This window comes from Falco naumanni, chromosome 3 (assembly GCF_017639655.2).
Source record: "Falco naumanni isolate bFalNau1 chromosome 3, bFalNau1.pat, whole genome shotgun sequence".
Lineage (NCBI taxonomy): Eukaryota > Metazoa > Chordata > Aves > Falconiformes > Falconidae > Falco > Falco naumanni.
The window spans coordinates 38974989-38992044 of record NC_054056.1 but is presented as its reverse complement, the minus strand read 5'-3'; the positions used below and the strand labels follow the sequence as shown (position 1 = coordinate 38992044).

Below are 17056 nucleotides of genomic sequence, written 5' to 3'. Positions count from 1 at the left end.
TCAAAATAAAGATATGCTGGTGAAAGAAGAAAAAATACATACATACTTTTGCTTTTATTTAGAAATACAATCTCCCTAAATGGTTTTGAAGAAAGTTTTCAAGATACAGAAGCAAACCAGTGGTGCTACAGCACTGAAGATGGAATAAAAAACTACAAAAAGTCAGCTTGAGAAGACCGTTTAAAGGCTTCTGCACATTCATAAGACCATAGTATAACTTCAATGATATGATTTCTGTCCTTCTATTTTTTGCTAACTGGGGTGGGAGAATGTTTCTTCGGGTCAGTCAGCACAATTATAAACCTCTTTATTCTACAGATTTCTCCCTCATTAGTGAATTCAGCCTACTGATACTTATCCTAACAGAGGAAAGCTATGAATTTTAATCTATGAGTTAGCAGAATAAGCTGCAACACCACCATTAAAGACCTCTGAGTGCAGCCTCTCAACAAGAGTATTCAGGACTTAACCCAAATTATTTGCCAGGATATTGAGTATGTCACCTAAGACGAAAGACAGTCTGAATTCTGGATATTAAAAATGCTTGGTGTGTCACAGTCTTAATCACTAGCAACAAAACTGAGTATTTAACAATACTACAATTTTGGTTAATTATAAGCCAACTTCAGATCTTATTTCTAATAGTCTGGGAATGTATAGTAAGTCTGCAAGCCTAATTAAAACATACACAAGGTGTTCCACAAATCACAAGGACAGCCTTACCTGAATGCATTTTACTTTTCCATATTCAACCGTACAGTATTACTTCATGAAATAAGCACCATAATTTTAAATTGCACAAATGAAAAGATTATGAAAAACCATACATTTTTATTTCGTGATTTTCTGTTTCTAAACCTTATCAAGTTAGCCAACTCAATTAAGTTTATTAAAACAACTCTTAAAGGCAAGTACAAAAGAATGAGGAAGGTTAGAAATTATGCCAATGTTAAAAATAACAAAAGAGAAACTCCACAAAACCTAAACAAGAAACACAACTCAGAAGACTGAGGGAAGATGAGATTACTGGTATATGGAAGTCACATGAAGTTCAGGGTAAAATAAATTGATAAAGGATTCTCACTTACCTTTCTATGAACCCTAACTGCCTCTAAAAGTCTTTCTTTCACCTACCAAGCTCTAGCAAATTTTAAAAAAAGACAGCATCCTTATATACAAAACTGAGATTCTGATACCTCTGTTCACATTATATTTCATCGTTGTTTCATTTGCCTAATTTAACTTGGTGTGTATGAACAAAATTTTATTTATCATTCTTTTACAAATATATATTCTTTACAATAACAATAATTCTGAATACAGAAGCTGCACAATAATATGTTAGAACATTTTTCAAAGAAAACATGATCGTCCTTCCCAGACTATTTTTTACAGATCTGCAGCAGAGTAAGGTAACATCAGATCTGTGTGGCCTGGGACAAAGGCTAATCTGGAATTAAAACGTATAATATGATTTATATAATATGGGGCCTCAAAGAGGACAAAACCAGATGCATACTTATCTGTAGTTATGAAGTTTATGAATATCTTCATTATCTGCTTTAAAATATCTGCTTACCTACCTCATGCAGAGGAACTAAGAAAACAAATATAAAACATACCTGTATTAGAGAGAGATCCTCAAGCTGCAACCTGAAGAGGTAGTTTCTGGAGTTAAAAAAAACAGTAGATAAAAATTAATTGTTACTACCATTTAAGTAAAAAAAAACCACACCAACTTTACTAGTGTTTAAATAAAAGAAATAATTAATATAAAAGGAAAAAATTAAAAAGTGACTGGTAGTTAGGACTCTGAATTCTTTCAGGGACTGTCTTAACATACAGCCATCTGGGCTAAGGACTAAGGCAATTTCTAAACAGATTTTCATCTTGACGGATTGGCTGGATATGAACAAAATAGATATTTATACTGCATACATGTGCATCTGAGTCATTGCTCCATTTTTCCTTTAGCATCAATGGGAAGAAACACACAGTGCTTTGGCAGGTTTGTAGGACCAGTGTTAGATACCTAAATCAGAATAACAGCACGGGCAGACTGAAGTTGTCTGTTTCTCTCCACAGCGATGGCAACCTTACCCAACTAGCTCAGCCATAGATACATAAAGTTGGAAGCAAAGGATCCCAGTATGATGAACTGTCTGTAGAAGTCACAAAGTTTTCACAATTCTCATTTTAGTCCTGTCATTAAGTCCTGGTCTAATTTCTTTGAAATTTGAGAATTTTTTTTTTCCACGTACAGCAAGAACTACACACAAACCAAGGATATTTTTCAAAAGCCCATGCTTTCATTGCAAAAGATTTTCTTGCTCTCTGCTTTTTCTCTACAGCAGTAGTGCTGTGCCTACAGAACTTGGGAGAAGTTCAGGCAAAACACAAACAAGACATGACACAAAGGCACTGCTTGAAACCTGAGGGAATTACGGGTTAGTACACTCAGAAAGGTGAGCAGGCCCCAACAACTAAAACCCTTCCTTCAGCACATAATGGTGCAATATACGCGCGCGATCACAACCCCTCCCAGCTTACTGTGTCTATCTAGTTAAAGCAGTTGTCTTCTAACACCTCTGCTGATAAACCAGCTCTGTTGGTAGCACTCAGGGTATCGCTCCATGACCCTCCTAAAAGTGAGCAAATACCACACCAACTCTGAACTGATTTCAGCACATCCTTCTCTAGAGCAGATGCTCTTTCATGCTAGGTCTACAGTGAGGTTCTTCCATGCTCCATGTCTATATTCCTCGTGCCCCCCCCCCCCCCCCCCCTTTTTTTTTTTCTTTTTTTTTCCTAGTTTCTTCTCACAGTTTTTTTTTCTTCTTTTCATTATGTCTTTTTTTACAACATTTCCACATTTAAGATATTCTTCAGTCCTGCCTAATTTTTACTTTAGTTAAAGCAATTCTGATTTTCCAATGCCACTACAGAGTAATTATGTTTTAAACAGAAAAACAAAAATATTTTTTAAAAAATATTAATATAAGTTACTTCAATTTTAATTTATTAGTAACAAATCTGTAACATTAATTTCTAAGATCTCTACAAAATCACTTACAGTAACAAAAAAGGTAACAGAGATGAGTAAATTTAAACTTCAAATGTAAATATTTGCAATATTCACAAATTATCTCAATATTAAATCCATGCAACTGGTAGAAGTATAAAATTAAGCCACACTTTTTGAGATAATAATTCTAATTCTTTCCAAATAGGTATGAACTTCTGATAATGGCCACAGATGATCTGGACTTGTTGTTTACATCTCTTTTTTTTTAAATGAGCTGGGGGTGCAGGGGCACAAAAAACAAACCGAGTGTAAAAAGTGCAACATATTTTTTTTCAAAGCATGTATCTTAGAAACACAACCACTATCGTGGCCAGCTTTATTTATGGACTCTGGAGTGCTGCTATGTGAATTTATTTATTGACTCTGGTACATATATGGTCTACTCAAATTGTGGATGTACAGGAATCAGGTCACTAGTCTTTCCTAGGAACATTGCTAAAGGGAGCTACTCAAAATGCAAGAGGCAGGCTATTAAGGGCAAGAATTCACGAGAAAGTAAAATAAAGACAGAATATTTGTCATTAGCACAGATAAAATCACACAAAGGAATAACTAAAATAATTGGGTTTGAGTCATGAAGAGACCTGAAGTGGGCAAACAAAGAAACCAGTACATTGCAGGACAATAATTACACAAAGCTTAATCCACAAACTAGGTGCAAGTTGACTTGAAAGACTTTCACTGAAACGTCAGGAAGCAAAGCATATAGTCTAACACATCTACCCTTTCTCTGTAAGGACAAAAAATACCTTCAGATCTGCAAAATGTCTTGCTCAGAAATATTCAGCAAGGAACATAAAATACTTGGTCTGCTCCTTATCTCATTGCATATAAGCTTCCATCAACCACCACTGATTGTGATTGCACTCCAGATATCAAAGTTAAAGAAACCTACAACCTCACCGCTGTTCAAATCATTTTTCCCTGCACTTAACAGAAGCAGAACTTCTTTCTTCCAGAAAAATTGAACTGCATCCTCAGCAGGTATAAACTGTTTCCTTAACTCAGTGGTATCAGACTCACAGGAGTGGCACATAAATGTCTTATCTCACTCTACAAATAAATGTAGTTTCTGTTGCAGAACATATGAGCAGGCAGTCTGGTTTCACACTTCTAGATTTTGGGTCAGTACTTAGCATAGTGACATGACAGTCTTTATGCATACTTAATCTTGAGATATCTGCTGAAGATTTATCACTGATGTGGCATTTTAAGACAGATTATCAAATTACTCTCTTTTTATGGTCTTTCATCCTGACTTCATTTCAGCCTATTAAAATGTAAGCTATTGTCTTAAACTGTGGAAATCCTAAATTAATACATAAACATGGTGTCAGCCTTCAGAAAAATAGAGGATGAAGGTTTTCTGGGTCTTTTTTCTTAGAAAATGAGATTTGTATCCTATGCAGTAGAGCACAACTCTTCTACCCATTAATATATCCAGTGTGGAATTAGAAATATTGACCCTGTAAGTGTTAGGGAGACAAAAATGTCTATATTCATGTGAATGAGCCAAGAGCCAGAGCTAATTAGTGTATATTTTTCAACTTCCTGTGGTTGCCAATAACCAATTAACTTATTATTTTCAGCTTCATAAAGCCAGCAGAAAGAAACTTAAATCAGAAGAAGAGCAATGTGCAAGACACAGTAAAAGCATTACACCTCAGCAACATAGAGGTAAGCCAGGCAAATGGACAGCACAGTGACTGTGACTCGATAATGCTAGGATAAGTGGCAAACTAGTACTTGGAGAGCAATCAGAGCTATTGCTACACAGATGTGCCCACTTCAGTAAAACTTGCAGGACTACATTTAGTTCTATAAAAACAATAGTTTAACATTCTAAGGTATGCATCTCTAACTTGTAAAAACTCATTCAGAGAGAACATACATGAGAAAAATATATTACAAAAAAACCCCATACCTTAACAAAACAAAAAAAACCCAAACCTCACAGTAAAGAAAAAACCAAACAAAAAAAACCCACACTGTGAATATTAATAAATTTGACAGTCCAAAAAAAAAAAAAGTCAATACCAATTGTCATGACACGCGCAGCGCAATTATGCTGCTCAAAAGCATATGTGCTCAAAAAAATATGTGACAATACTTTTTTCAATATGTTATTGAGATTACGCCCTGGATTACCATTTTTCAACCTCTATTTACCATTATTCTAGTACATTTATGCTCTGAAGGCAACAAAGGACATGAAATAAAAATGACCAAGCACATTTCTGAAACATAGATACAGACCTCTTAGCACGTATGCCTGTCTCTTGCCCAAATATGGTGAAAATAAAAGCGTGACAAATACTACTTTACATGCTAGAATTAAAGTGATTTGACACTGGTGGTAATTGGTAAATTTGTTTCCATTTTGTGCTTAATGAACAAGGAAAGCAAATATGTTACATAAATCTGCAAACAGAAGGACACTGTAATGAGAAGAAAACACAACCAAGTCTGAGATAAAGCAGCATCCTGTGTTCCTTCAGATAGCCAGCAGGCAATAAGCATTTTGCTTTACATTCACAGCACTGAACAACTTTTCTGGCTGAACTATGATAACTAAAACCTGTTAAGCTTGTTCAAACCCAATGGCAAAGACTTCCACTGATATCAGTGGGAACAGAATGAAGCACCACAAAAAGCCTGCTCCAGTCACTGCCTTGACAGCAATGATCTATTGCAGTGAATACATTCAGTATGATTACAGATAAAAGTATAAAACTAATCTGTATGTTCCTAAACAAGTCCATGTCAAAAAATCAATTGAAATCCCATAAAGATTCAAAAGTGCACCATGTTAGTAATGGTTGTTAAATGCAGCAATTCACCCTTTTCTTAGTGAAACAGCAAGCTATAAAAAGCAAACGCAATAATAACAACTACTGTTGCATTAAACGCAGACATGAATTAGAAGAACATTAAGGTGGCACATACAGCTTAAGAAAACAGACTATAGATTAAGCTTTTGAAAAACTCGTAAGATAGCAAAAAAAACCCGCAACCACCCAAGCCCCCATACGCATCTGCAATTGAGAGCCTGAATCAATAAACAGGGGTTGCAGCAAGCCCAGAAACAAGGCATAACCAAATATGTTGCCAAATCTCCTGGAGATAAACAAGTAAAAGGTTCCTTCCTATGCACTTCTTTCAAGAAACTGTTCCACATGAAAACAGAAAATTTTATTCAATTTACTGGAAGGAAAAAATATTAAGGCTGAAAATTAAAAGTATAAGCTCTGCAAGAATCAACCATTAAGTCATGATTCCACAATCAAGACGGAAAAGTTCTGAGTAAAAGCCAAATAAATAAAAACAGGAGCAAAGGAGATAATATAACAAAAAAATATGATGTAGAAAATTCCTTTGGTTATATTAAGATACAACAGGAAAAATATGTGAAAAAAGCTACAGATGACACACTGGAAATAAAAGAAACCTAGTCAGAGTGGTCTACTAGAACTATTATTTGGAAATGGTCAAATCACAATAATGAAAAGCAGAATGGTCAATAAGTAATTTTTGTCTGCACTTTGCAGGAAACAGAAGTCTCAGCAAATGAGAATAATGAAATAAGTAGTTTACTGGTAAATGCTAAAGATATTAAAACAGCATATACACACAGATGAATATTTTCAGACTAGCAGGTCATGCTAATTTAACCTAAAAATCATAGCGAAGTAATGTTTGGTCTTCTTATTGCTTTTTTTAAAATAATTTCTAAAATCACAGGCATTCTTGAGGAATGAAAAACTAACCATGTTTGATTAACATTCAAAAGGGCAAAAAGGAAGGCTCAGGTGTTCATAGGCGGACCAGTGAGATGCTGAGCTTGGCAGACAGAGTAAGAAAAACATTATTGGAGTTTTTCCCATTTATAATCCCATTATAAATTAAATTAATCCATTCAAAGGTCCTGTAAAATCCGATTTCCTTCTCTGATGGTTGTTCCTCAGGATTAGCAAACCTTGCTACATTCCCTTCCCTGTGGCTCCACATACAGACTCAGCAGCAACTTGAGATTCTAGAACATTGCACTCCAGCACAGATGTCCAACAAAAGCCAAGCATTACTTCAACCTGTTTCTTGCCATGGGCTTCTCCAGGAAAAGCAGAAAGGCACGACTGGCCTGTCTCTGCAGCTCTGGAGTTCACCATCCTCCTGAAGTCCCATCATGCCATGTCATCCTCAAACATGCATTACCATCTCCTCATGTTGGCCCCTGCTTCTCACACACAGCACCCAAGTTCCCCAGCCAGAGGTGGCCTTGGAATATTTGTCTCAGAATATTTATGCAATTTTGATGCATGCAGATCAAGGCTTTTCTGAATATTACTTTAGTCCAGATAAATCTGTGAGATACTCAACTATTTATTTAGTAAATTGTTGTGTTCAACTTTATCCTGAAATATCACCTCAGCCAAAATGTTAACCCTCTATTTCATAACTGTGGCTAACCAAATCTTTAACACTTTTAATGTTGCACCACATATCTCAAAGTACATGCCCTCAGTTTTTACATTTTGGCAGATACAGCATACACTGTACGCTACCCACCCACACAAACAGCCATGCAAATCTGTGGTCTTGTTACCATTTCATTGTTCAACAAATTTATCTACTCTTTCTTTTCAAGATTAGTTTGAAATTAAATTTGAATGCTGCTGTTGTCTCCTCCAAAAAAAAAAAAAAAAAAAAAAAACAAACAGTAATAGGAATGGGCTTAAATAAACAGAAAATTTAGCCAGTTCACACCTTTTGTGGCCTCTTTTTCTACAGTAATCAACTTTCACACATCAAATTTGCTTGAGCTGTTTTTTTGGGTAAGTAGAGCAGGGGAAGAAGGTAAAGTGTCTAAGGTAGTGACTTTGACTTAGTTTGGCCTCTTATTTTATTGTTTTATTAAGGAAAAACTGCAACAACAAAATGATCAAAATTATGTAATTGATCACATTAATGCTAAAGGTAGTTAAAGGAAGGAGATACTAAATTCGGTGGCCTGTATTTTCAAAGCCAGCCGTGAATTTCCCTCCTGTGATCATGCTGTTGTCCTCTGGTAGAGCCATTCGTTTCCAAGAGAGCCCTTCCCTTCAGAGGGAGCTTGCTGTACACAGGAAATACAGAAATAGGATGCGTAAAAAGGTAAGCACATGATATTAACACATCTCTATATAAAATACAGTCTTGCTTCCATCAGATTTTGAGGGCTGAAGGTGACATGCACAGTATCATTGCACTATTAAATTTTCTGACTGTACTCAGAATGAGGACTGATACCCATACGCCTACCTAGCACCTGAGCAGCCCTCTCATGATGAGTGCAGCCATGCCAGAGCACCGTGGCAAAGGCACTGCAGTAATCCAAGCAAGGCACCAATAAGGCACAGATCAGGTGTATATACATTAAGTCATGACTCCAATTGAAGACAAGTACCTTCAGAACACCACTCATCCGCTGTGATTTCTGAAGATGGCTCACACTGAAATAGCAATGTTCTCTGCCAAAGAACTTCCATTTACCGCTGCCATTTCTCTTTTCATCTTACCCCAAGTCAACTCCAGGGCTGCTCTGATGATACATCATGTTAGTTCCACTAATTAAAATGGCAAGACATTAAATCAGCACAACAAAATGAGAAATTTTTGTGGGGTTAGTGAATTAACTAGTGTTACTTTGCAACCAGATTATTACCAGAGCTGGTGCAAAGGAAGAGAAAATTGCATGGTGGAACAAGGCATGACCAGAAGTACAAAGCATTAACTTTTAAAAATATTTAGGAACCCATTAGCAAGGTAGGAAAGAGAAGCAGTAGGGGGAGAAAGACCTTCCCCTTTCTGCAGCAGTAGGATAATTTCTCTTAGATTTAACATTAAACCACCTTTTAGATTAGATCGATCAGTGAAAGGACAGACATTGATTACTTGAACCAAGTGTTAAATGAGCAATAAAACCCAGATGGATGTTCAAAGAGTACAGCACTAATTCCTGGTGCCAGTATATTCTCCCAACATGTAGCGCTCAGAGCATCTCGTTAACAAGCTCTCAGGTTCTCCTGCTGAGAACAGACAACAGCAAGAAGCAAACCTGTACAGTTATTTATTCCTTTATTAGAGATTCTTAAACCGCTGTTAATGAATCCTTTAATTTGCCTTTCTGTTATTATGGCAAGCAGTGGTAATGGTACAAATTAACGCCCCCAAACACACATCTAATTAAGTGAAAAGGCATACTGTTACAGTCCTTCATCAGCAAGATAAGGAGTGACTGAGGCAATAAGCCACCTCAAAGCAAGTTATAATCCTCAAAGCAAGTTTAATTAACTTGCAGGAGAACAGGCAGGAGAAAGCTACTGTTATTAGGATGCCCCGTGTAAAAATAAATGTAAGATATTTCTAAATATATATTATCCAATTGGGGGGAAAAAAAATGTTGAATAGTTTTGAGACCCATTCCTGATAAGTAACTATACAATTTTAAAGTATAGCTGAACTAGCCCAACTTGAATTTTCAAAAATAAATTTCCACATCTTAAGAATGAACTCCAGCTAGGCTCCTACCAGTTCATAATTTCAAGCGCAGGAGGCTTGGAAAGAGGAGGAATTACTTCATTTTTCTTTTAAACAAACAAGTTTCTTCTGATATAAGTCTTCTTGTATGGTCTGAACAGAACCATTAAGAAAGAAAAAATATGAAAAGTCACCAAAAAAAATGAGAAAAAAAATGGGTTAAAAGGAAAATGTAGCTAATTACTTTGAACCTCAACATTTTTGCCCTAACCTAGGGGGTTTGAGACATGCTTCTAGTTGACTCTCATGTTACCAAAAGGGCTGGAACACTGTTACCAATTTTTGATTTACAAAAGCTAGAGCTCATAAGTGTTTAGTGCATTGTCAGGGAACAATGAGGAAAAAAAGGCAATGCACAATTTGCCAGGGCTGTATCCTTCCCCTGAGCTGTTCTTTTCCCTGCTTAATTGACCTTTCCAAAAGAGAAACAAATAAACATATGGCAAAGCGTTTCCACATAGGAAAAGAAGGCAAGGTTGTTCTTGGGAATCCATGAATCTCCATGCTTACTGGTATTTCAAAATACAGAAATCATTTTCATATTTGATTAGATGCTAAGTCAGTCCACTACATAACACACAGAGAAATATTCATCTGAATATTTTATCAGGATTTATCAGAATAAGATAAACAAGCAGTCTCACTTCCTTGAGCTTACTGAGGAGCTAATGCCCTGACAGTAATCCTTTGCTGATGCCACGTAATTATAAAAGTAAATTCTGCCCTGCCATACGTGGTTGGTTTTGGGTTTTGTTTCGGCTTTTTTTTTTCTTTTTTTTTTTTTTTTTTTAAGAAAGCAAATGAATTCCCTAGAAGGTTTCAGATTGCAAAAGAACTCATTTATTTTTATCTGCCAGGTCATATGTGATGTTAAGAACAATGCCTAGGGCAAATTTTAAAGATACAGTTTCATGGGAACATAGCTACATTGCCCTGTGTCAAAAGCCAATAGCCTTCATAATGTACTAACAACTGTTTTATATCCACACTGAATTTTGCCTGTTGAGTTTCTCATTAACCCATTTTCTTTTTTTTTCTATCTTGCATAAATTTATAATCTCATACAATTTAGTACATATCTGTGAAGAAAAAAAATATTCCTTTTACACTGAAACTAGAGCCAATTGGTATATCAATGAAAGATCTGTCACATTCTTCAAATGCAAATTTTAAAAGCCAGCAACCATAATAAAAACCATTCTTCTTCCCTTAATTCACCTTCATAAATTGAACTGTAATCTTCACTTGTCTTCACTTACGCACTTTGGGGTCTTTGATCAAAGTTGGAAAAGATAAATTTCTCCATCTGCCTTTTCCCCTGTCTGTCCCCACCCCTCCACCCCACTCCCACATTTCTCAAAGCTATCAAAATGATTTTTTCTACGTGGACAACTTGTGTAAAAATGTCCCAGGTAAACAGGGCAACTGTAGGTTGTTACTGAGATCCAGGCTAACTCATCAGTTGGTTTAGAAGATACTCATCTCCCTCTGAAGCCCTCGCCAATGGTACGCATCTGCTTTTGCACAGCATATTGACAGAAGGCCAAGTGACACTATTGTAGAACAGAAGTACTACAACCCATACAATTCAGATCCAGTATATGTTATTAAGCAGACCTGTCACACTGGAAGGCATTAATGATTGTCACGTGACTCTGACACAAAGAAAAGCGCAAGCTTCATTAAACTTGAAAGTTGTGCTAGCTCCTTTCACAATTAAAACAGGAGGTATAATTGAACCTGTACTGTACAGCAATATTCAGAAACCAAAGCAGTCACTACTAAATGGCATGGGACTTCATGGTAGGAAACAGTATGAGTGTGACCTAAGAAATAAAGACACTCCCCACAGCTGATGTACTGGATCTGTGAAAAATTTGAAAGGCTAGCAGCATGGACTGCAGTTACTTGTTTCTATTGTGTTCAGAGAAACATGACTGCACACCCTAGAAATAAGCCAGACTGAGCCAAAATCAAACTTGATTTGGATCAGCAGCCTCTCTCCCTAATTGTGGTGGTGGGAGGGGAAAAGGGAAGGGTGGCTCCAAATCTTAAGCAATGCCTCAGCAGAAGGAAAATACCAGTGCCAGGGTAGATCAGATGATAAAAGTGGAGATGTGTACTAGTATTGGAGTACAATCGCAGATCACTGCAGATGGTGTAAAGAAACTGAAATAAGGCTAGGAGACTCTGAATTAATCAACTCAAGAGCTACAGAAGAACTAGACATTTTGCAGAACAAAAAATATCAACAAGAGACCTCTCATGAGGACTGGAAGAAAAACAACCTGCAGAGGTGGGGGCAAAGGGCAGATAAAATTGTTAAAAATACCTGGTTTTCAACAGAAACTACAGAATACCCATGACATCTGAAGACCTCCTTGATTTCCCAAATTGGACAGGTAAGACTAATCTCAGCAATGCAAGACTAGTAATTACCTTCCCAGTCATTGCCTGCTATGGCAAATACTATAGAATAATAGGCTTTCACACATTTAGAGATCTCTGTCTCAAAATCATTTCTGTTCTTGTTTTGTTCGCATGGATGAAATGTGACAAAACTCATTGTTTCTTGACTAAATTACCCATGGCCAACAGAGTGATTTGATTTTCTGCCAACACTACTGTGTAGTTTCTATAGCTGTTTCCTTCCCTAGATGTACCTGCTGATGGATTTATGAGCAGGTGCTGTACACAAGCTCAGCCTTTGTTTTCCTGCACTACAATTCCAACCCTCTTCATTTGCCTTTTAGCAGCCCTTCCCCACATCTCTTTCTATTTCAGTTAACCCTGTTTAAGCATATATAAATAGAATAATACACACTACTACAGTTTAAAGTCTCCCAGGGACCTTGTACAATGGTCACTATGGAAGACACCTCTCGAAGCATCACAGGATCATATCTATCTCTTTACGTAGCTGCATGACATTGGCAGCTCCCAATGGGAATCCAGTCTGGATCCCAGCTGAGGTCTTTTGCTACCTTGCTTATTATGACAAACAAATCATGAATCTCTTTAGAGGCTGTAGAACTCAAAAAATGGAAGGCAATCACCCACAGTGATTATCAGTGACGGAAAAGGGATTTAAGAATTTCCAACAGTGTGAAATTTTCACTTTTTTTTTTTGTTGGTTTCTAAGACAAATTTCGGTGGAAGAGTTCACTAAACTCCACTAGGGTGAAAAAAATAATTTAAAAACTTAAGCTGAGCCAGGACACAGCTCCTGGATGTGGAAATCATTCCTCTGGTTTAGAAGAACACCACCTTAATAAAGCAGAAACGAGAGATGCAAGCATCACCCCCTGGTTTTGTTTGGATGCTGGACAAGTAAACCATAATGGGAGTATCTCTTTTGCCAGCGTAAATGGAATAATCTAAGTTTATCTGCAGCTTTGCCACATGCCACATCACATATTTCCTTTCTCTACTATTGATTGCGTATAGAAGGGAAAATCATGTTAGAGGGCTACAAATTACCGTTTTCACAACTAAACAGGACTTTTTAGCTGTTCAGATCTTACTGAAATCTCGTTGCATGTAGTTATTAGGTTTTCAGTACTAAACTGTTAGTACAAGATAATAAAAAAGAAAAAAGTTGGAATATTCTAAGAGAAATAACTGTATATCGACAGATATTTCACCAGGGAGGAGGAATCAACAGTGCATTCTTTTCACTGTCTTTATTAGAGCACATTTGTGGCTTAAGACAGAATGTGAATTCTTCTAAAAGCTCTTTAGATATGTGAATACTGTAAGACAGATGTGCAAGAAACTTGTACTAAAATTTTATCCACAGGCCACAGCACAAATATGGTAATATTAATGCTCTGCTAAGATGGTCCTGGGTGAACGGGAACTACAAACAGTGCATTAAGAAGGAAAAAAAAAAAAAACCAAAAAAAAGAAGAACAACAAAAAAAATCAGCACAGCCAGCTAAGAAAGGCTGCAAACACTACTCCTGCAAATGAGTAGAAAACTTGACATCATATTCACAGTGAACAGATACATTCTACATGGTGCAGGCACTACCTGCAAAAGGTGGATAATTAGTAAGATTTGGGACTATAGCACCCTGATAATTGGTTGTTAGTCTCTGATTCTATGACTCCATGATATACAATAACTTACACCATGTAGTTTGGCACAATGCTTGAGGAGAAAAATGTGTAGTGAAAAGGACATACTAATGACAATAATATGTACAGTCAGAGAAACCCATTGGCAACTGCAGTCATTCGAAAGTAAGGTGCCCATGACCAAACACAACAGCTCTGTGGAAAAGCTTAGCATTTAGAATGGAAATGCAGAATAAGGAAAGGAAAAATCCAATAAATTCTATGAACAGCAACAGCCAGGTATACTGAACTATGGAAAACAAAGATTTCTGTTGTGATTTTAAAAATACTAAATATTTTTAAGATTGCAATTTTAGCCAGAACAAGAGACACGAAGCTCTGAAGCACCATCAACTTACAGAAAATGCAAATTAATCCTATTCCTTTTACTGTACTGGTTCTTTTACAAAAGGCAGAACTAGCAGCTGGCATTTTTTTGTAGTCACTGACTATTTAACAAAATCATCCAAAGCTGATCCCATAGTGATTCAAAAGGCTTAATCAAAAGCACAAATTTAAATGAGCATATTCCTTTATGAGATTTGGAGCCCAGGTGAACCATACATAGGTAAAAAAAAAAAAAAAAAAAGAGAAGAAAGGGAATGTTTTTCTTTTTTCATCAGTTACTGGGATCTGTACAGTGTGCATCAACCAACCCACAGTTTCATGGGATGGAGGAGAGGCTCAGACAGCTCTGACTTACTCTAGCTGTCTTTACAGAACAGTGCCAGATGACAGCCTCATGCCTCATTTCATTCGGCAGCTTACAGAATAGAAAAATCAACATGAGCGCACAGGATATCCCACTTAAGGTGGGCCAGAAACATATATGTGTCTACACACTCACAAAGCTTTGCACTTTGTCCCTGTAGATAAACAACTTCTATTGGCACACGGGGAGGGGGGGGGGGAGCAATTCTCACAGCACATTTTATGACTGTATTCTGAATCTCACTTTCAACCAAGAAACAAATTGGGAAATGGAAATCTATTCCAATGATAAATGTAACAGAAAAATTAACTAGAACTTTGTTAATTCAAGAGTAAAATATATCAGAAGGCAGATTTAAATAACAACGGTAGATGGTTTAATTTTTTGCCACACAAAATGTTTTACTATACTTCACGTTCTAAAAGAAGAAAAAATTACATTCAAGGACTGTCAGTGCTTCAGTGTTGACACCTAAGACAGTGTCACTAGATCACAGCTTGCAAAGTACTGTCTTACTGTGCAAAAATTATGACTATTACCAACTTTACTATTAAATCTGATTTAACAGATCATTCCTGGCTGTACTGAATAATTATTAGAATCATAGAAGCACAAAGAGCCATATTGTGTAGCTAAATTTAGGATCATCGTAAGTTTTATGCTATGGTAACTTTTGTCACATTGTCATACAGCATCTGCCTGTTCTATTGTATCATCCAAAGTTTAAGAGTACTCCAGGACAGTCTTCTTAAAAATGAGAATCACATAAGCTATTAGGATCCTTGATACCAGGGCAGCCCACCTTTTAACTTTGGTCAGGAATAAGAGAAATAAACATACATAATGCCCAGTTTGGTGGGTCTGGAAGGCAGGGGAATCATAAGAGAGCAAGCTGATGTTAGAATTTGACTCAATATTACTTATCAACAAAGAAAAAAATCCAATCTGAAGCAACGTGAAAAGAAAATAGATTTCTCACCTTGCTCCCGCAATAAGCTCTTTTTGTCCTGGGTCAAACGTTAACTGTGAGAAGTCCACAGCATCTTCTGCTCTGAACATATGTAACCAAGGGGCAATTTCTAAAAACAATCAAGAAATACAACTGTTACTGTAAATCTCATAACTGTAGTGCATCAGGTAGCCAACATTACATTTGCAGATTTTGTGCGGCTGCAAGTTCTCTCAACATGGTCCTCTAAGGAAACATAGGAGACTTTTACCATCATGCCATATAATTTACACCACAGGCCTGTAAGATACATAGAGCAGTCACCCAATACACACTGAAAGTATTCAATTTTTGGTCTGATTTATAAGCCAGATGTCTTTTTCTTCCTTGGGTAAAACAGAGACCACCACAGTACAACTGCAATTCACTGGTACATACTCCAGTGAAGTCAGAATCATTTCATATGCATCAGAAGCAGTTGAGGACTAGGGGCTTGGTTTGTTTACTCTGTTCTTTAAAAAAGGATCCAATCAAGCGGAAAACAATGAAAAAAAAACCAAGAAAATTGGAATTTTCATCATTTTTGCAATAAGAAAGTTCGAGGCATGAGAGATAAAAAAAGCAAAATGCTTGACATTCAAGCAAACATTTTTTTTTTCACCTGTCTTTCTCGGACTGATTTAGTCCTACATAAAACAGGGCAGACAAGTGGGTGAGTAGTTGAAAATCAGCAAGGACCACTACTTCTATTCAGAATATGAATCTATTCCTACTTTCAAACTTTTCAAATACACACAAATAATGGCATTCAAAATCCTTAAATATTTGCATCATTAGTAGTTATTTTTGCGTTCATATCACTAGCTGGATACACAACTGTGCAGCTTGTATGAATATAATATTCTGAGAACACAGATTATTTATTTTAATTTTCACACAGAATACCTAAAATTGCTATAATTATTTCAATGGTTATTTCAAAAAAGTGCAGTTGTACAAGAGCCTCATCGTCTAGAGTTTCTCTCCCAATTTTCAGTATATTGAAGCTTTTTTTTTTTTTTAATGTAGTCACAAAGCAGTGGTCCAGAATATGTGTGAAAGGTGAAGAGGTCTATGTACATATGGCATAACAGGCTGTAGAACTGTCTAGTTGAAGACTATAGATGTGAAAAAGTTAATGAAAAGACCAAAGGTGAACAAGTGGTCGTGATCATTTAGAGTACAAAGTCAACACCAACCCCCCTGAGAGTGCCATGACAGTGTACATTTTGATACTGGTGTCACCAGTTGCAGCTCAGGTTGCCAACAGCCATTCTAAGCTCCTTTCTTCACTCATGGGCATATTTTTCCTTTTGCAAATATCTGGGTCGAAATAATCCATGTCTGGTGCCTGTTTCAGAATGATTTGTTCCTAATTTAAATATTAAAGTTTTAGCACAAGTAGGTCATCCATTCCTAAGGAAGGGGCCCAGGAGAAAAATGTTATTTTGTGTCAAAACGTGTTCAGCCATTGCAGAGAACCATTAAACACACTGTGCAGAAGCTGTAGCATCAAATACTTTGGAAAAACAGATGGAATCGTGCAGTAGAATCACTTGGGTGTCAGAAAACTAAC

The 17056-nt window shown here is 36.6% G+C and overlaps 1 protein-coding gene across 3 annotated transcripts in view; it reads right to left on the bottom strand.

Annotated features, from left to right (window-relative positions):
* SEMA5A (semaphorin 5A) overlaps window positions 1-17056 on the bottom strand; it is a 353963-nt gene that overhangs the window by 207794 nt on the left and 129113 nt on the right. For all 3 annotated transcript variants that reach the window (XM_040587086.1, XM_040587084.1, XM_040587085.1), the window contains exons 4-5: window positions 15472-15571; window positions 1623-1668 (exon numbers count right to left, since the gene is read on the bottom strand). In XM_040587086.1, coding sequence (XP_040443020.1) covers window positions 1623-1668; window positions 15472-15571 — 146 coding nt within the window. The remainder of the gene's footprint in view (window positions 1-1622; window positions 1669-15471; window positions 15572-17056) is intronic.